This window comes from Anomaloglossus baeobatrachus, chromosome 3 (genome assembly GCF_048569485.1).
Source record: "Anomaloglossus baeobatrachus isolate aAnoBae1 chromosome 3, aAnoBae1.hap1, whole genome shotgun sequence".
NCBI classification, from domain to species: domain Eukaryota; kingdom Metazoa; phylum Chordata; class Amphibia; order Anura; family Aromobatidae; genus Anomaloglossus; species Anomaloglossus baeobatrachus.
This window is the reverse complement of record NC_134355.1, coordinates 326065653-326087224: the sequence shown is the minus strand read 5'-3', so window position 1 is coordinate 326087224 and position 21572 is coordinate 326065653. Positions and strand designations below refer to the sequence as shown.

The window sequence follows — 21572 nt, the reverse complement described above, 5'->3', positions numbered from 1 at the left end:
AGGGTATTGGGAAAAAATGCAACATAAAATATATTGTCCATTTTCTCCTGAGTACGCAGATACCTCATATGTGGTGGAAATCAAATGTTTGGACACACGGCAGTGCTCGGAATGCAAGGAGCGCCATTTGAATTTTTGAACGCAAAATTAGCTGCACTAATTAGCGGACGCCATGTCGGGTTTGAAGACCCCCTGAGGTGCCTAAACAATGGAGCTCCCCCACAAGTGACCCCATTTTGGAAACTAGAGCCCTCAAATATTTTTTCTAGATGTTTGATGAGCACTTTGAACACCTGGGGGCTTCACAGAAGTTTATAACGTTGAGCCGTGAAAAGAAAAAAAATTTTTTTTACCACAAAACTGTTGCTTCAACTAGGTAGCTTTTTTTTTCACAAGGGTATTGGGAAAAAATGCAACATAAAATATATTGTCCATTTTCTCCTGAGTACGCAGATACCTCATATGTGGTGGAAATCAAATGTTTGGACACACGGCAGTGCTCGGAATGCAAGGAGCGCCATTTGAATTTTTGAACGCAAAATTAGCTGCACTCATTAGCGGACGCCATGTCGGGTTTGAAGACCCCCTGAGGTGCCTAAACAATGGAGCTCCCCCACAAGTGACCCCATTTTGGAAACTAGAGCCCTCAAATATTTTTTCTAGATGTTTGATGAGCACTTTGAACACCTGGGGGCTTCACAGAAGTTTATAACGTTGAGCCGTGAAAAGAAAAAAAATTTTTTTTCCCACAAAACTGTTGCTTCAACTACGTAGCTTTTTTTTTCACAAGGGTATTGGGAAAAAATGCAACATAAAATGTATTGTCCATTTTCTCCTGAGTACGCAGATACCTCATATGTGGTGGAAATCAAATGTTTGGACACACGGCAGTGCTCGGAAGGCAAGGAGCGCCATTTAAATGCAAAATTAGCTGCACTCATTAGCGGACGCCATGTCAGGTTTGAAGACCCCCTGAGGTGCCTAAACAATGGAGCTCCCCCACAAGTGACCCCATTTTGGAAACTAGAGCCCTCAAATAATTTTTCTAGATGTTTGGTGAGCACTTTGAACACCTGGGGGCTTCACAGAAGTTTATAGCGTTGAGCCGTGAAAAGAAAAAAAATTTTTTTACCACAAAACGGTTGCTTCAATTAGGTAGCTTTTTTTTTCACAAGGGTAACAGGAAAAAATGCACCATAAAATGTATTGTGCATTTTCTCCTGAGTACGCAGATACATCATATGTGGTGGAAAGTAATTGTTTGGGCGCATGGCGGGGCTCAGAAGAGAAGGAGCGCCATTTGACAGCAAAATTGGTTGGAATCATTAGCGGACGCCATGTCACGTTTGGAGACCCCCTATGGTGCCTAAACAGTGGAGCTCCCCCACAAGTGACACCATTTTGGAAACTAGAGCCCTCAAATAATTTTTCTAGATGTTTGGTGAGCACTTTGAACACCTGGGGGCTTCACAGAAGTTTATAGCGTTGAGCCGTGAAAAGAAAAAAATTTTTTTTACCACAAAACGGTTGCTTCAACTAGGTAGCTTTTTTTTTCACAAGGCTATCAGGAAAAAATGCACCATAAAACGTATTGTGCATTTTCTCCTGAGTACGCAGATACCTCATATGTGGTGGAAAGTAATTGTTTGGGCGCATGGCGGGGCTCAGAAGAGAAGGAGCGCCATTTGACTTTTCAAACGCACAGACGCAGTGCACTGATCGGCCGCTGCAGGACGCATGGTCGGATGCGATAAAAAAAGCGTCTGGGATACGTAAAAAAAAAAGTCACGCCAAAAATTGACCATGGATGCAGATATGTTATGTGCATCCCTGATCAGCGCTCGGCGGGACGCACAGACGGATGCCATACAAAAATTGTCGCGAATACGGAAAAAAGTCACGCCAAAAATTGAGCAGGGATGCCGATCCGTTATCTGCATCCCTGATCAGCGCTCGGCGGCACGCACGGACGGATGCGATACAAAAAGCGTCGCGAATACGGAAAAAAGTCACGCCAAAAATTGAGCAGGGATGCCGATCCGTTATCTGCATCCCTGATCAGCGCTCGGCGGGACGCACGGTCGGACGCGATACAAAAAGCGTCGCGAATACGGAAAAAAGTCACGCCAAAAATTGAGCAGGGATGCCGATCCGTTATTTGCATCCCTGATCAGCGCTCGGCGGCACGCACGGACGGATGCGATACAATAAGCGTCGCGAATACGGAAAAAAGTCACGCCAAAAATTGAGCAGGGATGCCGATCCGTTATCTGCATCCCTGATCAGCGCTCGGCGGGACGCACGGTCGGACGCGATACAAAAAGCGTCGCGAATACGGAAAAAAGTCACGCCAAAAATTGAGCAGGGATGCCGATCCGTTATCTGCATCCCTGATCAGCGCTTGGCGGGACGCACGGACAGATGAAGTGTAAAAATGGACAGGATACAAGAAAAAAAAAAAAAAAAAAGTTATACTCACAGTACCAAGAGGATCACTGACCAGAAGAGTTGCAGAGGAACAAGAAGGCAGTGAGATAGACAGCTTTACAGGAGCAGCAGGCAGGACGTTGGACAGATCAGCAGAAGGACCCAGCGATGGAGGCAGATGTGATCGGGCCAGTGAAGACCTCGGACGACCCGTGAAGGCAGGTAAGAGGACGTCGGGGGGGGCAGGGGGGGATGGGGAGAGGGGGGGGGCAGATGGGGGGGGGTTAGAGGGAGAGCAGAGGGGGCGGAGAAGCAAAGGCAGAAGGAAGGAACCTTGGAAGCAGAATAGAGATGACAGAGGAGGCAGGCAGATCGCGTGGGGAGCAGATCGGGATGCCGGGGGGCAGATCGGGGCGTAGGGGGGCAGATCGGGGCGTAGGGGGGCAGATCTGGGGGGGCACGGGCAGGGGCCTTCACGGGAGCGCGCAGGGGCCTTCACGGGAGCGCGCAGGGGCCATCGCCGGAGCGCAATACTTACCTTTGGAGCTGGCGCGGTGACAGCAGAGGCGGCGTCTGCGGCGGCAGCAGCGGTGGCGTGGTACCAAAAGTACCAGCCACTCCACGCTGCAGGCATGTTGGGGGAGGGTCCCCAGAGCAGTACAGGCCTGGGGAGGGCGGCCATTGACAGATCAGACCGCCCCACTGCACACTGATTGGAGCGATTGCGCGTCATAGCACGATCGCTCCAATCAGTGCTGCAGGGGCTGGGGGCGACATGTTTGAGGTCCACCTATGATATGCTGCAGCAGCTGCGGCATCTCATAGCTGGATCTCACAGGATCGCACTAATTCGGGCATTATTTTTGCCGAAATTAGTGCGATCGATGTGGTTGGCGGTTCAGATTTGAACAGCCAATCACATCGATCGTCGATAGGGGGTGGCGATGCCACCCCCCCTGGGGTCAAGCAAAGGTCCCCTGCTGTAAGAAACAGCAGGGGACATCATTTGAAAGCCGTTGCTATGGCCACGGCAATCAAATGAAGTTTAGGCAGTAAAATTACGTCCCTGGTCGTTAAGTCACGTTAAAATAGGACGTAATTTTACTGCCCGCGGTCGTGAAGGGGTTAAGTATCTCCAATAAAGGGTTAAAAAAAAAAAAAAAAAAAAAAGACACCACACAGAGAAAAGATACTTTCTTAGAAATAAATAAATACACAGACACACTTAGGGACTCCATATTCATTACTCCCTCTCAACCCTCCACAATCCTGGTCGTCTGTCTTCTTTCTTCTTCAACCTGGTGCTGGCAGGTGTCTTGGGGCAGCACGGTGTCCTCCAATCAGCTGTTCGACTATGCTGTTGTGACCGCGCGTGCTCCCGCAGTCACAAGAGACCAGAAGATGCGAGGGCGCATGCGCCACCCTCTCAGTCGGAAGAATAGAATAGAAGGGGGTAACACGATATTCAGAAAGATGGCGCCGGAGATAAGCGCTATGCACAGGCGCCAACTCCGACGCCATCTTAGTGAATAGTAAAATTACCATAGACAACAGAGATAGTGAGGAACAGGCGGCGGGGGGGCGGGAATCCAGATGAACACCCACCCGGTTATTATCTGCTCCGGTGCAATTGTCAATCAAGAAGCTGCCGAATTTATAAACTTCACTTTCTTGGAAACATCTGAGCTGACCACTAATAGTATGTAGATAATCAGCTTGATAGTGCCAGTACAGCTCTGGCTTTACCTTATATACGAAAGATTGGTTCTCTTTAATATAGATAAAGGTAAAGTCATGCATGTGGGCTGAGGAAATTATGTATAATTATGTAGAAAATTGTAAAATATTAGTGCCTTAAAAAATTAATTTTATACTTTAGCAACCACAAATCTGGGATGTTAAATATATCCATACCAACTCTATCATCTCAATCTTACGGACATCACTGTCATTTAAATGCTCCTCAAGCTACATTAAAAATTAATCAATATATCTAGAGACCATATTGATTCATATAAACTCAACTTCATGTATTGCTCATTAGTTGGGTGCTTGGCAGCCTGTTTAGACTTGAACATAGTAGTTTTGGCTTTATACAAGTCACTAGTGTGACCACACTTAGAATACCGTGTACAATTTTGATCTGAGGTGTATAAAAAGGACAAAGCTGAACTAGAGCAGATGCAGAGAAGAGTTTAAACTTGGGGTTATTCAGTTTGGGGGGAAAAAAAAAGAGGTCTCATGGGTCTAATTACCGCATTTTGCATATATAATCTTATTGCAATGTACAAATATACAGTGCTGGCCAAAAGTATTGGCACCCCTGCAATTCTGTCAGATAATACTCAGTTTCTTCCTGAAAATGATTGCAATCACAAATTCTTTGGTATTATTATCTTCATTTATTTTGCTTGCAATGAAAAAACACAAGAGAATGAAACAAAAATCAAATCATTGATCATTTCACACAAAACTCCAAAAATGGGCCAGACAAAAGTATTGGCACCCTAAGCCTAATACTTGGTTGCACAACCTGTAGCCAAAATAACTGCGAACAACCGCTTCCGGTAACCATCAGTGGGTTTATTACAATGCTCTGCTGGAATTTTAGATCATTCTTCTTTGGCCAACTGCTCCAGGTCCCTGAGATTTGAAGGGTGCCTTCTCCAAACTGCCATTTTGAGTTCTCTCCACAGGTGTTCTATGGGGTTCAGGTCTGGACTCATTGCTGGCCACTTTAGTACTCTCCAGTGCTTTCTATCAAACCATTTTCTAGTGCTTTTTGAAGTGTGTTTTGGGTCATTGTCCTGCTGGAAGACCCATGACCTCTGAGGGAGACCCAGCTTTCTCACACTAGGCCCTACATTATGCTGCAAAATTTGTTGGTAGTCTTCAGACTTCATAATGCCATGCACACGGTCAAGCAGTCCAGTGCCAGAGGCAGCAAAGCAACCCCAAAACATCAGTGAACCTCCGCCATGTTTGACTGTAGGGACCGTGTTCTTTTCTTTGAATGCCTCTTTTTTTTCCTGTAAACTCTATGTTGATGGCTTTTCCCAAAAAGCTCTACTTTTGTCTCATCTGACCAGAGAACATTCTTCCAAAACGTTTTAGGCTTTCTCAGGTAAGTTTTGGCAAACTCCAGCCTGGCTTTTTTATGTCTCGGGGTAAGAAGTGGGGTCTTCCTGGGTATCCTACCATACAGTCCCTTTTCATTCAGACACCGACGGATAGTACATGTTGACACTGCTGTACCCTCGGACTGCAGGGCAGCTTGAACTTGTTCGGATGTTAGTCGAGGTTCTTTATCCACCATCCGCACAATCTTGCGTTGAAATCTCTCGTGAATTTTTCTTTTCCTTCCACATCTAGGGCACTGAGCACGTAGACACAGGAACTTTCAGGTCTTTGGAGATGGACTTGTAGCCTTGAGATTGCTCATGCTTCCTCACAAATTGGATTCTCAAGTCCTCAGACAGTTCTTTGGTCTTCTTTCTTTTCTCCATGCTCAATGTGGTACACACAAGGATACAGGACAGAGGTTGAGTCAACTTTAATCCATGTCAACTGGCTGCAAGTGTGATTTAGTTATTGCCAACACCTGTTAGGTGCCACAGGGAAGTTACAGGTGCTGTTAATTACACAAATTAGAGAAGCATCACACGATTTTTCAAACAGTGCAATACTTTTACCACCCCCTTTTTATGTTTGGTGTGGAATTATATCCAATTTGGCTTTATGACAATTTTTTTTTTTACATTGAAGACAAATTAAATGAAGATAATAATACCAAAGAATTTGTGATTGCAATCATTTTCAAGAAGAAACTGAGTATTATCTGACAGAATTGCAGGGGTGCCAATACTTTTGGCCAGCACTGTATGAAGGGACAGAATGGATCTCTTGCTAATGATCTTTTTACACCTAGGCTTGCGACGGGGACAAAGGGATCCTCTACATCTAGAGGTAAAACTAAATCATCATCAAAGATGGATTCTTTACTGTAAGAGCAGTGAGTTTATGGAACTCTCTGCCACATGTTGTTGTGATGATCTGCTAACTAAACAAGGAGGGTCTTCAAACCTTTCTTGGTAAATATATCATGCATTATAGCTTGTGGATTCTCAGATGAGATGTTGCGGTACAAGGTACACACTGTATTTGGAGTTGGGAAGGTTTTTTCCCTAATATAGGGGGATTAGCATCTGCCTTAGTGTATTTTTTCGTCTTCCTTTAGTTCAACGTGTTGGTATAGTAGTTTAGATTTGATGGACTGGTGTCCATTTTTAACCGTTAGGCTACATTACCACAATGAGCTTTGTGTAGTTTTTGATGTTACAGATAAAAAAAAAATCTTTATTTTTATATAGCGCTAACATATTCCGCAGAGCTTTACATACATCAGGAACACTGTCCACATTGGGGCTCACAATCTAAATTCCCTATCAGTATGTCTTTGGAGTGTGGGAGGAAACCGGAGTACCCGGAGGAAACCCACGCAAACACGGGGAGAACATACAAATTCCTTGCAGATGTTGTCCTTGGTGGGATTCAAACCCAGGACTCCAGCGCTGCAAGACTGCAGTGTTAACCACTGAGCCACCGTGCCGCCCAGATATTCTGCACCCATTATATAATTTAGGTTACTTGCATTTTGTATTTGTTTTTGATGCTGATGTTTTTGTCTCTTCTTGATATACCATATTTTAAATAAAGCTGCTTTGTTTTTGATACTTCCTGATATTTGACTGTTCAAAATTTTATTGATACACATGTGTGATTACTTTTGTTTTTTATATGCTTCCGCAGCGAAAACACACTAAATCCGCATCTGTGTTTTGTTACCTGCGGATTTTCCACACCTAATGAAAGTCTATAGGCAAAATCTGTCCAGAAAACTCCGCGTATCCACGCGAAAAATTGACACGTTGCGCATTTGAAATGCACAGCAGGTCAGGTTATGCTGAGTAAAAGGAAGCACAGTGGGCAGAAGATTTCAATAAATCCATCTACTTTACTGGAACTGTAAGATGCTACATTTTTGACACAGCGTCAAAAACTCAAGAAAAGCTCATCGTGGGAACATAGTTTCATAGATGGAAGTCTATCAGACATTGGCACTGAAAGGCTAAGGGGCCCTTTGCACACTACGACATCACAAGCCGATGCTGCGATGCCGAGCGCGTTAGTCCCCGCCCCCGTCGCACATGCGATATCTTGTGATAGCTGCTGTAGCAAACATTATCGCTACGGCAGCTTCACATGCACTCACCTGCCCTGTGACATCGCACAGGCCGGTGACCCGCCTCCTTCCTAAGGGGGCGGGTCGTGCGGCATCACAGCGACGTCACACGACAGGCGGCCAAAAGAAGCGGAGGGGCGGAGATGAGCGGGACGTAAACAATCCCGCCCACCTCCTTCCTTCCGCATAGCCGGCCGGGACGCAGGTAAGGTGATGTTCCTCGCTCCTACGGCTTCACACACAGCGATGTGTGCTGCCTGCTGGAACGAGGAACAACATCGTACCGTCGCTGCTGCAAAATTATGGAAATGTCGGACCCTACACCGATCATACGATAACGACGCTTTTGCGCTCGTTAATCGTATGTAAAAGGATTCACATACTGTGATGTCGACAGCGACGCCGGATGTGCGTCACTTTCGATTTGACCCTACCGACATCGCACCTGCAATGTTGCAATGTGCAAAGTACCGCTTAGTTTACATGTAACTGAACAGCTCAGGTTTTCTTTCTGGGTTTTGGTGTGGAAAATCAGCTGCACAATACAGTAGTAGATATGTTTATGAGATTTGCACATGTGCCATTTTTGTGCTGCGGGAAATTGCCATGCAGACATTGACCTGCAGTGAAATTTCAGTGTCCATAAGTCATCAATTTTTTTTGCAGGTCTTACTGCAGATTAGCAATGGATCTGCAACAAAATCTGCAAGTCCTAAACAACAATAACTAAAAAGAGAAACTACTTTCCTCAAAGTACACAAGACAACTTGCTTATTTACCTCCCTTGGCACTTTTGTGACAATGCCTCCTGGCCTTTCTCAATGGGCTCCAGCAATGACGTATCATTACACACAGACAAACATAGCTAGCATATCATCACTGGAGGCTGGGGGTAGAGACACCAGTGAGTGAACAGGATAGCAGTACCAAAGAAGTACCAAGGAAGGTAAGAAGGGGGTCTTAATTATTTTGGGATATTCACAAAAGCAAATCATCTAGCATGTGGGGTGCTGCATGCGTGACCTCTTATGCAAAGTGCCCTCATTGCTAAGTGGTGGTTAGTTATTTCAATAGCAGTTAGTCAGGGCAGGAGTCAGGTAATTTACTTTTTAACATCCTCTATTTCAACTATGAACTTTATTTCTATCTCCACCATCCTATGTGCTTTTACTGTCCACTTTCACCACCCCGTCCCCATCCATCACCACTCATCCACAACAGCCCCTCTCTCTGTCTCCTCCCCTCTGCCATGTAAGGCTCCCATGTTCTCTTCACCTTTCTAAAGAATCTCAGTCCTTCATGCTCCAGGGTCTTGCAAAATAAGTCATGTCACGACTCCAAAAATTATCTGCTCTCTCTCCTTTTACTGCTACTTCTTTCAGGCGATATCTGTCCTAATCCCGGTCCACCCCATGCCAACTATACACCTCCTCCCCTACCTCACATAAAAACCCTGCTAACCTCATTAACATTAGATGTACACCCTCACTTCCCTCTTAATTGTGCTCTCTGGAATCCACGGGCTGTATGTAACAAGATTCCTTATATCCACAACTTTTTCAATTACTCTCTTAATCTGCTGGCCTTCACTGAAACCTGGATTCAGGATTTGGACACTGCCTCCCCTACTGCCATTTCTTATGGTGGCTTACATTTTTCCCATTCACCAAGACCCGAGAACAGACATAGTGGTGGAGTCAGCTTACTCCTGTCCCCACAATGCACTTTCCAGGTCATACCTCCATCACTCTCATTCCCCTTTTTTGAGGTCCACACCATCAGGCTCTGCCATCCCCTTCCCCTCAGAGTAGTGGTCATATACCGTCCCCCAGGTTCACCCACCCAGTTCCTTGACCACTTTTAAGCCTGGCTACCACACTTTATGTCCTCCCCATCTGCATTCCAGCTTTTATCTCTAACCACCTCTCTTGGCCTCTCACAGCTATCATCCTCTGAGACACATGAAGGCGGTAACACCCTTGGCCTGGTCTTCGTCCACCTCTGCTCAATCTTCCCCTCTCTGACCACAAGATCCTCTCCTTCACGCTCACAAACCCTCGCCCACCCTAGCACACTCCCACCTATCACATATCCAGAAATCTACAGGCTATTAACTCTCAGACACTTAAAGACTATCTACACTCATCCCTGTCTCCTATCTCCTCGCTCTCCTACTGGCTGTAAATCACTACAATAACACACTCAGAAGAACCCTAGACCATTTAGCACCCCTCACCCTCAGAACCTCCAAACACTGAGTAAAACAGCCCTGGCTCACATTGCAACCTTGATTTCTCCAGCGATGCTCTAGGAGTGCCGAACGCCTAAGGAGGAAAACCCGCACACCAGAAAATTTCATCCACTACAAATTCAAGTTAAGAACCTACAACTCTGCCCTTCACCTCACCAAACAGACCTACTTCACCACCCTGATTTCCTCTCTTTCCAACAATCCAAAAAAACTCTTCGAAACCTTTCACTCCCTCCTCAGTCCCAAAGCACAGACCCCTATCACAAACCTTCATGCTGATGATTTGGCGTTTGTATTTCACAGAGAAAATAGAAAACATCTGCCAAGACATCAGCTCCCAGCCACCAAGCATTGTGATTCCCATCCCCCCACATCCCTTCCAGCTCACTTGCCACATTTGACCCAGTCACAAAAGAAGAAATCTCCAGGCTCCTCTTTTTTTCTCGTTCTACCACATGCACTACTGATCCCTTCCCCTCACACCTACTCCAGTCTCTCTCCGGTCATTACTACTCACCTAACTAAAATCTTCAATCTCTCTTTTTCTTCTGGCATCTTCCCCTCCTCCCTCAAACACTATCATTACTCCATTATTAAAAAAAACCTTCTCGTGACCCATCTTGCGCAAACAACTACAGTCCAGTCTCCAATCTCCCCATCATCTCCAAACTCTTGGAGCGCCTGGTCTATTCCCGCCTCATCAGCTACCTCTACACTCACTCTCTTTTAGATCCTTTACAGTCTGGCTTTTGCCTCTACACTCGACAAACTGCCCTCATCAAAGTGACCAATGAATTTCTGACAGCAATACGTAATGGTGACTACTCTGTGCTTATTTTTCTTGACCACTCTGCAGCCTTCGACACTATTGACCACCATCTCCTTCTCTCTACGCTCCAGTCAATCGGCCTAAGGGTACGCTCACACAAGCGTTGAAATCGGACGAGTGCAATGCAAGAAAATCTCGCATTGCACTCTGTTCAATGTTCGTCAATGAGGGAGAGCAGTTGGTCATCTTTTCTCGCATCCAGATTCTGGATGTGAGGAAAGTAGCAGCATGCTGCAATTTTCTGTGAGAGCCGTATCTCTCGCACCCATTCACGTGAATGGGTGCGAGAGATACATCAGACTGCACTCGGATGTTATCCCAGTGCAGTGTGATATACGCACAGGCTGACAATGGAGGAGATAGGGGGATTAACCCCTCCCTCAGCTTCGCAGCTGTGACCAGATTGCAGGATCGGGTCACAGTCACATGACACTCGGCTCATGCTCGCAACAGACCTGAGTCGGGGGTCATTAGCATCTCGCATCGGATGCCATACGCTAGTGTGTCTCCAGCCTAAAGTACACACTGTTCTCCTGGTTCTCCTCCTATCTTTCTGGCCACTCATTCAGCGTATCATTTGCTGGCTCCACATCTTCCTCTCACTGTTGGGGTCCCTCAAGACTCAGTCCTCGGCCCTGTTCTTTCCTCCCTGTACACTGCCCCAAATTGGACAAACCATCAGTAGATTTGGCTTCCAGTACCATCTTTATGCTGATGACACACAACTATACAACTCATGCCGTGACCTCACCCCTGCTGTACTACAGAATACCAGTGACTGTCTGACTGCAGTTTGCAACATCATGTCTGCTCTCTATCTGAAACTTAACATTTCCAAAACTGAACTTCTTCTCCCTCCGTCTTCTTACCTTCCTAAACCCGACATCTACCTCTCTGTGTGCGGCACTACGATAACTCCTAGGCAGCAGGCTCGCTGTCTAGGTGTTATACTTGACACTGATCTCACCTTCACCTTCTATATACAATCTCTTACCCGCTCCTGCAGCTTGCACCTCAAGAACATCTCTAGAATACCCCCATCTCACAATGGAAACTACAAAAATCCTCACCGTGGCCCTGATCCACTCCCACCTTGACTACCGTAACTCTATTAATTGGTCTCCCCCTAACTGGAAACTCTCCTCTACAGTCCATCTTTATTGCAGCAGCCAGGGTCACCTATCTGGCTGTTACTCGGATGCTTCTGCTCTGTGCCAGGCATTGCACTGGGCTTCCCATATATCACAGGATCCAATTCAAATTGCTTGTTCTCACCCACAAAGCTCTCCACAATGCAGCATCTCATTACATCTCTACTTTCATCTCTGCCTATCACGCTACCCGTTCTCTACGCTGTGCAAACAACTTTCAACTAACATCCACATTAATCCGAACCTCCCAATCCCAGATCCAAGACTTCTCCCGAGCTACACCAATCCTCTGGAATGCTCTACCCCAAGAAGCTAGGACGAATCACAACTTACTCAGCTTCAGACACTCCCTAAAAACACATCTTTTTAGGGAGGCCTATCACACTCCCTAACCAAATTAAATTCATATAGTCCCTCCACGACCTCTCAGAATATAACTCTCCATCAAACTCCACCGCATCCAAATGTATCAGTTTTGGCTGACTGGTAAAGTTAGCCTTTATCTATCCCTCATTTCCTTGAGATGGCTGGATTGTCATTGTAAATAAGCACTTGTACCTTGGCCACATCCCTCCCCACCTCATTGTAGATTGTAAGCTCTCACAAGCAGGGTTGTCTTTTTTTGCTCCTATCATAGTATTTTTTATAACTATGACTTGTTTCTATATGAACCTCCTGAATTGTAAAGTGCTGCGGAATATGTTGGCGCTATAGAAAGATTTATTATTATTATTATTATTAGATTTGCATCAAAAACTGTCCAATTCAGTTGGGATTTGTTTTTGCAGATTTTTCTGCAAATAATCCAGAACAGGTGAACGTCTTTAATTTTACTAACAATACAAATGTATAAATGTGAGATCATGTGTTTCTTCTCGTGAGCAATTACTATATGTTAATAGTAAATCCTGGTCACAGTTTCACGAGAAATTGGAAAGTACAACATTTGAAGTGGAAGCCCTTGTATTGTGTGGCGGTTTAGACACTCTGCATATATCAATCCTAAATGCTGCTAGAAATCCGTTTTTTATAACTTGATATGGCATGGAAAACAAATTTCTATATGAAAGGGGTGGTCCACTACTTTTATATTGATGGCCTATCCTTAGGAAAGGTAATCAATCTCAGACCAGTTGGGATTCCACCTCCGGCACCATGCACTCCCACCGATCAGCTGTTCCTGGTGTGGCGTCCACTATACAGTTTACGGAGTCGTGCAGCTGATCACATTCAGTTACTGCCATGCACTGGATGCTGATCGGTGAGGGTGGCAAGTGTCACACCCCTTGTGTTCTCAGATTTAATGACCTAGATCCTAAGGGTAGGCCATCAATAAAAAACTAGTAAACAACCTCGTTAATTTCCAGTTGATCGTCATGCTAGTCCTACATCAATTTATAATAATGCAAATATGAACATTTCATATCAAGCTGTTAGACTCCATCAGTTGAGTCACATTTGATATATTCTCCCTCTATTTCACAAACCAGTTTACTGAAATAAATTATTCTGGATATAAAAAAAATGGAAATCCAAAGCAGACATCGCTCAATATGTTCTAGCTTAGGAAGTTATTACGAAAGGAAAAAGATTTCTTGGCTTGCCAGATACAATGGGCAATAGTTATACTGTATATCAACTATACTTTGTAATTGAACTGCTCTTTATCACTAGACACCAGATTTTCACCAGAAATCACAGCATTGTGAAGTTGTCACTGATTCTATGACTGTTTCCAAGTAACAGAGTGAATAGATGCTTTCTTTGTGCAGGCAATAAGCGCTAGCAGACCTTGAGAGAGAGATAAGAGAGCAAGGAAGCGAACAAGCAACAAGTCACGTGGCCACCGAGCAATCCACCCCTACACCTTGGCTTCTACATATAGCTGCACCCAATCCATGACATAGGATTATTAGGACTTGGCATGGTAATAGGGTACTAATTTACTGATGGGGTTTTACACCCATATTCTTAGACTAAAATATTTATATAAATTATGTGTTTGGGTCAAATGCCATATTTATTAGGAGTGGGTGCCACTTTTCTTTTTAAACCTGTGCTGTACTTTGAAATAGGGCATAGCTCACACCACTCTGGTAACACATTGTATTAATACATCTCCCCAAAAGGTAAGAGTTTGGTTTTTTTACACTCCTACATGCTACAGACAAAACCATACATACCTGTAAGGTGTCAGTATATTGAGAGGTGGAGGATGTTCACATAATTCATAGGTTTCGTGAAGAGGAATAGGCAAAGTTCTACGGTCAAACAATTGTTGATCCTGAATTGTGGAGCTTCTGAATGCTTTCCTCATTGTGATGTCCTGTAATGACACTGAAGAGCAAAAATACATTTTAGAATAGGAAGTTATCAAACACATTCCTTAGATTTCTTTTTCTAAAGAAGCACTTTCATTTAAAATATTTTTGTATTAAATGTATGTATTTATGCATGTAAGGTTGTGTGTTAATATACTCACCTACAGCAGCTCTCTCCATTTTCCAGCACTGTTCTGCTGCTCCTCTCAGTGACGTCACCGCTCTTCAGACTATCTGGCTCACATTATACTCTATACGTGAGCCGGAAGTCTTTTACATTGAGACCCCATGGTGATTCGTTCTGACGCTCCAGAAAATTACATTGTAAAGGCCACTTCTGGGTCATGCATAGAGCGCAGTATGGCCTGGAGAGTCTGAAGAGCAGAACAACACTGGATACCGAGAGAGAGTGGCACTAGATAAGTATATTGCTACACACATTACACTACATGCCTAAGTACACACATTGAAATTTAAGGTTATATAAATCGGAGTGCTTCTTTAACATTAGACAGATAACTCTATTGGTAAGATGACGACTAAATATTAGATTTAAGGTTTCACAACAATAAAAAAACGCTATCACAATTAAACAAGAACTAAGGTATGAAGCTCAGAAAGAACATAAAAATCAACTATAGAAATGTCTGAGATAAATGACTATCATACCTCTCTGCAGGCTCTATAGATCCTTCCAGAAGCAGAATTGTTACATGTTCTGGATTTAATACAAGCTTTTTCTGCAGCTTTTGCCGTCTGCATGGCAATATCTTTCTTTACTAGGAATGGGTTTGCTGGGTCAAAAGGATTTCTTATCGGTAAAGCAGAGAAGAGCTTGGCAACCCAAGCTCTACTACGCCAGTGCTATTTAATACGGCTCATAATATGGAAACAGACTCTGTTACATGCAGCCAGGGCAGGTTACTCCTCTTACCAGTTAGAAGAAAAAACAAATGGAAGCTTAGGATAGATCAGTGACTTTTACTAGAAGAAACAGCTCAACCTTCTAAGTTCATCCCAAAGAAATCTGGCGTTAATACACAATTTAAAGGGATTTTGTCACCAAATCAAAAGAGCTCAAGTCTTGCTATTAATTTATACCTGATGCTCCTACATATTCTGCTTTTTTCATTTTTAAAATCTGTTTTATGGGTTCAGATATGTGGGTCCTTTTATTTAGTGCTCCCAGTAAACTAATTTGTAAGGTCTTTTTAAAGGGGGGGTTTCTCTGGTGGCGTGTCTTTAGGCAGCTCGGCATAATTACCATAAGGAACACTCTCTAAAGGCCCCGTTACACGCAATGACATCGCTAACGAGAGGTTGTTGGGGTCGCGGAATTTGTGACGCACTTCCGGCCTCATTAGCGACGTCGTTGTGTGTGACACGTACGAGTGACCGCTAACGATCAGAAATACTCACCTAATCGCTGATTGTTGACACGTCGTTCATTTTCAAAATGTCGTTGCTGTTTCATGACGCAGGTTGTTCATCGTTCCTGAGGCAGCACATATCGCTACGTGTGACACACCAGGAACGACGAACACCACCTTACCTGCGTCCTCCTGCAATGAGGTGGGCGTGACTTCCATGTGGCTGCTCCCCACCCCTCCACTACTATTGGACGCCTGCCGTGTGATGTCGCTCTGATGCCACATGAACCGCCCCCTTAGAAAAGAGGCGGTTTGCCGGCCACAGCAACGTCGCTAGGAAGGTAAGTACGTGTGACTGACGGGTGATATCAATATTGTGCGCCACGGGCAGAGATTTGCCCGTGACTTACAAACAATGGGGGCGGGTGCTTTCACGAGCGACATCGCTAGCGATGTCGCTGTGTGTAAAGCCCCCTTTACTCAAAATTATAAAAATGTAATTAATGAGAGAAAAAAATGAAAAAAGCCCATATAGCTAGAATCGTATGGTTAATTTTAAAAAAGAAAAAAAAACGATTAATCAGAAAAGCAACGGGAATAAAATAAGAGGAAAAAAACGGCCATTTTTAACCTTCATCTCACTCAAGCTTTAAGTCACAGTGCTCAAGTGAGATGATGACATTGATAGTTATACTGCTGATACTGATAATATGGTGCAATAGAAAAGTGGATCAGATGTCTTTAGCAGGCAAATCATCTTCCAGCTCACATTTTTCAGAGGTTCTTTTTAAAGGGAATCTGTCAGCTTGGACATGCAGTACAATCTAAGGACAGCATGTTTTAGAGAAGGGAAAATATATTTAGTATAATCTATATTTTATTAATTGAATTACCTGGGCTTAGCGGTAAAGGGGACGGTCTTAAATCAGTGATTGGTACCTATCTCTATGTATCCATGAAAGGATGCCAATCATTGATTAGGACTGCCACCTTTACTGCGTACCGTCACATATAAAGAGATCACTAGCGAGATCGCTGCTGAGTCACAGTTTCTGTGACGCAGTAGCGATCCCGTTAGCGATCTCGTTATGTGTGACACTTACCAGCGATCAGGCCCCTGCTGTGAGATCGCTAGTCGTTGCCAAATGGTCCAGGCCATTTTTTTCAAAGGCGATGTCCTGCTGGGCAGGACACATCGCTGTGTTTGACACTGTGTGACAGGGTCACAGTGACTGCTGAGATCGTTATACAGGTCGCTACTGCGACCTGTATTGTTCCTGCATCGCTGGTAAGATCTGGCTGTGTGACATCTCACCTGCGACCTCCCAGCAACTCACCTGCGATCCCTATCAGGTCGCATCGTTTTCGGGATCGCTGGTAAGTTGTTGTGTGTGACTGGGCCCTTAGGAGGGATTTTAATGAATTAAATAAAATATACAAATACAGTGGTAACTCTGTTTTCGTTGACATCGGTTATCGTTGGTTTCGGTTTTTATTGATTTTTTTTTTCCACTAAAAATTTGCCTCGTTTTTTTGTTGATTGCCTTGGTTTTCGTCTGTTTTTGTCTGCATGGCCATGTGACTACGCTGCTATTTTTGCAACAGCAAAGGGTGATCCATGCATTCTCCGTCTCTGTGTGGCATTATGCAAGTGTCACCCCGCTTGTTAATTTCAAAATGTATGTAAGAAATGCAAGATAAAATGTATTTATTCTTTACATTAGTGTTTTATATTCATTTAATATTCATTTCTTATTGTTTTTAGTATTAGACACCATCTTTATTTCCTATAAAATGTGTTGTTTGTATGTATTTTAGAGAGTCTAAAACGAATTAATTGAATTTACATTGATTCCTATGGAAATAATTGCTTCGGTTTTAGTCGGTTTTGGTTTTCATTGATTGTATCGAGATGAATTATCAACGAAAACCGAGGTATCAATGTACATTCTATATTTTTCCCTAAACAGTATATCACAAAAATGAGTACACCCCTTACATTTTTGTTAATATTTTATTTTATCTTTTCATGGGACAACACTGAAGACAATTTGATACAATGTAAAGTAGTCAGTGTACAATATTAGTGTAAATTTGGTGTGTCCTCTAAATAACTCAACACACAGCCATTAATGTGTAAATTGCTGGCAACAAAAGTGAGTACACCCCCTAAGTGAAAATGTTCAAATTGTGACCAGTTAGCAATTTTCCCTCTCCAGTGTCATGTGACTCACTAGCTTTACAAGGTTTCAGGTATTAATGGGGAGCAAGGTGTTAAATTTGGCGTTATCGCTCTCACACTGGACACTGGAAGGTGACACCTCAAAGCAAAATATTCTCTGAGGATCTGAAAAAATGAATTGATACTCTACAAAAAGATGAACTAGGCTATAAGAAGATTGACAACACTGTGAAACTGAGCTGCAGCATGGTGGCCAAAAACATACAGTGGTTTAAAAAGACAGGTTCCACTCTGAACAGGCCTCACCATGGTTGACCAAAGATGTTGAGTGCAGATGCTCAGCATCTTATCCAGAGGTTGTCATTTCAAAAAAGAGACGTAGGAGTGCTGCCAGCATTGCTAACAAAGGTTAAAGAAGAGGGGGGAGGTGTCAGCCTGTCAGTGCTCAGACTATTCCCCGCACACTGCATCAAATAGGCCTGCATAGCTGTTGTCCTACAAAGGAAGCGCTTTCTAAAGATTATGCACAAGAAATCCCACAGTTTGCTGAAAACAAGCAGACTAAGGACATGGATTACTGGAACCATGTTCTATGATCTGATGAGACTAAGATAAACTAATTTAATTCCGGTCAAACACGTGAGGCAGCAAAAAAGTGAAGATTACAAAGACATTTGTTCTACCTACAGTCAAGCATGGTGGTGGCAGTGTCTTGGTTTGGGGCTGCATAAGTGCTGCCAGCTGTGGGGAGTTACAGTTCATTGAGGGAACCATGAATGCCATCATGTACTGTAACATACTGGAGCACAGCATGATCCCCTCCCTTCAGAAACTGGGCCACAGAGCAGTTTCCAACATAACAACGTGAAACACAACTTCAAAACGGCGACTGCCTTGGCAAAGAAACAAAGTAAAGGTGCTGGACTGACCATGCATGTCTCCAGACCTAAACCCTATTGCGCATCAGTGGGGCATCCTCAAACAGGAGGTGGAGGAGTGCAAGGTCTCTAACATCTACCCGCTCCAAGATGTCATCATGGAGGATCTAAGGATTCCAGTGGCTCCTGTGAAGCTCCAGTGACTTTAATGTCCAAGAGAGTTCAGGCAGTGCTTGAAAATAATGGTGGCCACACAAAATATTAACACTTTGGGCAGAATTTTGCCATTTTCTCTTAGGAGTGTACTCACTTTTGTTGTCAGCAGTTTAAACATTAATGGCTGCATTTTGAGTTATTCAGAGGGCAGATTTACACTGTTTTACAAGCTGTACACCGACTACTTTGTATCAAAGTGCCAAATCTTCATGACCCATGAAAATATATAATAAAATTTGCAAACATTTGAGGGGTGTATACTCACTTTTATGATATACTGTGTATTAATCTGCTCAACTTCCCCTGTTCAGCAGCATACTGCAATATTCCTTGAAAATAAATGCTACAACCCCGTAAGTGATTCAGTTTTGAAAACACCCACCACTAGTGAATCACAAATGTTGGTCTATGTCAAACAGTACTGTTTCCTGCCTAATTAAAAATATATCCAGGAAAAATAAAAATAGGACCAAAAAAAAAAACAAAACAAGGCAGTATATTTATATATTATATATACATACACACACACACACACACACACACACACACACACACACACACACACACACACACACATCCACTGTGTTCCAAATTATTATGCAAAAAATATTTTTTCATATCTTCCTAAATTAACTTTATGAATTGCAGTTATTGTTATTTTCCAGTCATCTACTATTCGAGTATAATTGAAATGTTTTTGATCAAACTGCCTATGAAAACAGTATATTTTTAAAAATAATAAACACTCAAAGTGCACTCAAAATGGATGTTCCAAATTATTATGCACAGCAGAGTTTTCAACCTTTTTATTTTTATTTTGAAAAACAAAACGGTCATTTGTGAAATTATAAGCATTATCAGCTTATCAGAAAATGAAATCAAATAGTTTTCAAGTCAAAACTTAATTCTAGGTGATGTTACATTTGCACATAGGACCCCTTGTTTGAAAGAAGCTTCTGAACTCTCTCGTCCATTGAATTTGTCAGTTTTTGGATGGTTTGTGCTAAAATTGTTTTGCATGTGGACAGAATACCCTCCCAGAGCTGTTGCTTAGATGTGACCTGCTTCCCGCCATCATAGACACTCCTTTTGATGATGCTCCAGAGGTTCTCAATGGGGTTGAGGTCAGGAGAAGATCGTGACCACACCATAAGTTTGTCCTCTTTTATACCCATAGCAGCCAGAGATGCAGATGTGTTATTTGCAGCATGAGATGGTGCATTATCATGCATGAAAATGATCTTGCTGCGGAATGCACGGTTCTTCCTCCTGAACCATGGCAGGAAGTGCTGTTTTAGAAACTCCACATAGATTATGGAGTTCATCTTTACCCCTTCAGGGATCCTAAAGGGGCCGACAATCTCTCTCCCCATGATTCCAGCCCAAAACATTACGCCACCTCCCCCTTGTTGGCGCCTTAACCGTGTTTTCATGGGGTGTCCATCAACCAGCCATCCTCCACTCCATCCATCTGGACCATCGAGCGTTGCACGGCACTCATCGGTGAACAAAACAGTTTGGAAGTCAGTCTTCATGTATCGTTTGGCCCACTGGAGTCGTTTCTGCTTGTGTGCAGTGGATAGAGGTGGGCGACAGGATGGCTTACGCACAGATGCAAAGCTCTGAAGGACCCTGCATCTTGTTGTTCGGGGGACGTTGGAGGCACCAGAAGCTTCAAAAACTTGTCTGCTGCTATAACAAGACATTTTAGCAGCTGCTCTTTTAACCTGACGCAATTGCCTGTTGGAAAGAGTCCTCAATTTTTCCTTATCAGCACGCACACGTGTCTGCTGTGAATCAGCTACATACTTCTTGATTGTGCGATGATCAGGATGAAGTGTCTTGGCAATGTTGATTGTAGTCATGCCTTGACCTAAATACTCCACAATTTGTTGCTTCTCAGCAGCTGACATCCTTTTTCTTCCCCATTTTGGCAAAAGATGTAGGCTGCTTAATAATGTGGAACAGCCTTCTTAAGTAGTCTTGCCTTTATTTGGACACACCAAACTAATTTGCACAGGTATCTGCAATTACTCTCAGTGATATAAAAGAGCCCTGACACACATCACCAGCAATGAGTTTAAATAACAAACAAAAGATTTCTAACCTTATCACTCCGAAACTCTTTTTGCATAGTAATTTGGAACACAGTGTAATTGTATATATATATATATATATATATATATATATATATACATATACACACATATATACATACATATATACATACATACATACATACATATATATACACATATATATACATACACATATACATATATATATATATATATATATATATATATATATATATATATATATATATATATATATATATACATACACACACTATATAGATTAGTTGATGTATTACAAGATTAATGGATTAGTCCGGTAACAACAAAGGAGACATTCACACTATATATTTTTCTTCCGTTAGATTTTCTGAATAAACCAAATTGTTCAGCTTCCAAAATCCCCATTAGAGGAATCATTCAACTGGTTTGTATCAGTGAAATTGAGACCTACTGACTGCTGAGGAAACCAGCCGCTTCATGAATATTCAACACCACCTGACCTAAATAAAAATGCATAGTAGAGCAAGAGCTAGGACGTTTCATCATATGTACGTGAAATATAACTAACCAAAAAATGTAAGGGAACCAGCATAAGACCACTATAAGACTTCAGTATGTGCATAGAAC

General features: G+C 43.1%; 1 protein-coding gene across 2 annotated transcripts in view; it reads right to left on the bottom strand.

The window, feature by feature from the left end:
- Positions 1 to 21572, bottom strand: part of WASF1 (WASP family member 1) — a 223208-nt gene that overhangs the window by 70741 nt on the left and 130895 nt on the right. For both annotated transcript variants that reach the window (XM_075340055.1, XM_075340056.1), the window contains exon 4: positions 14084 to 14237. In XM_075340055.1, coding sequence (XP_075196170.1) covers positions 14084 to 14237 — 154 coding nt within the window. The remainder of the gene's footprint in view (positions 1 to 14083; positions 14238 to 21572) is intronic.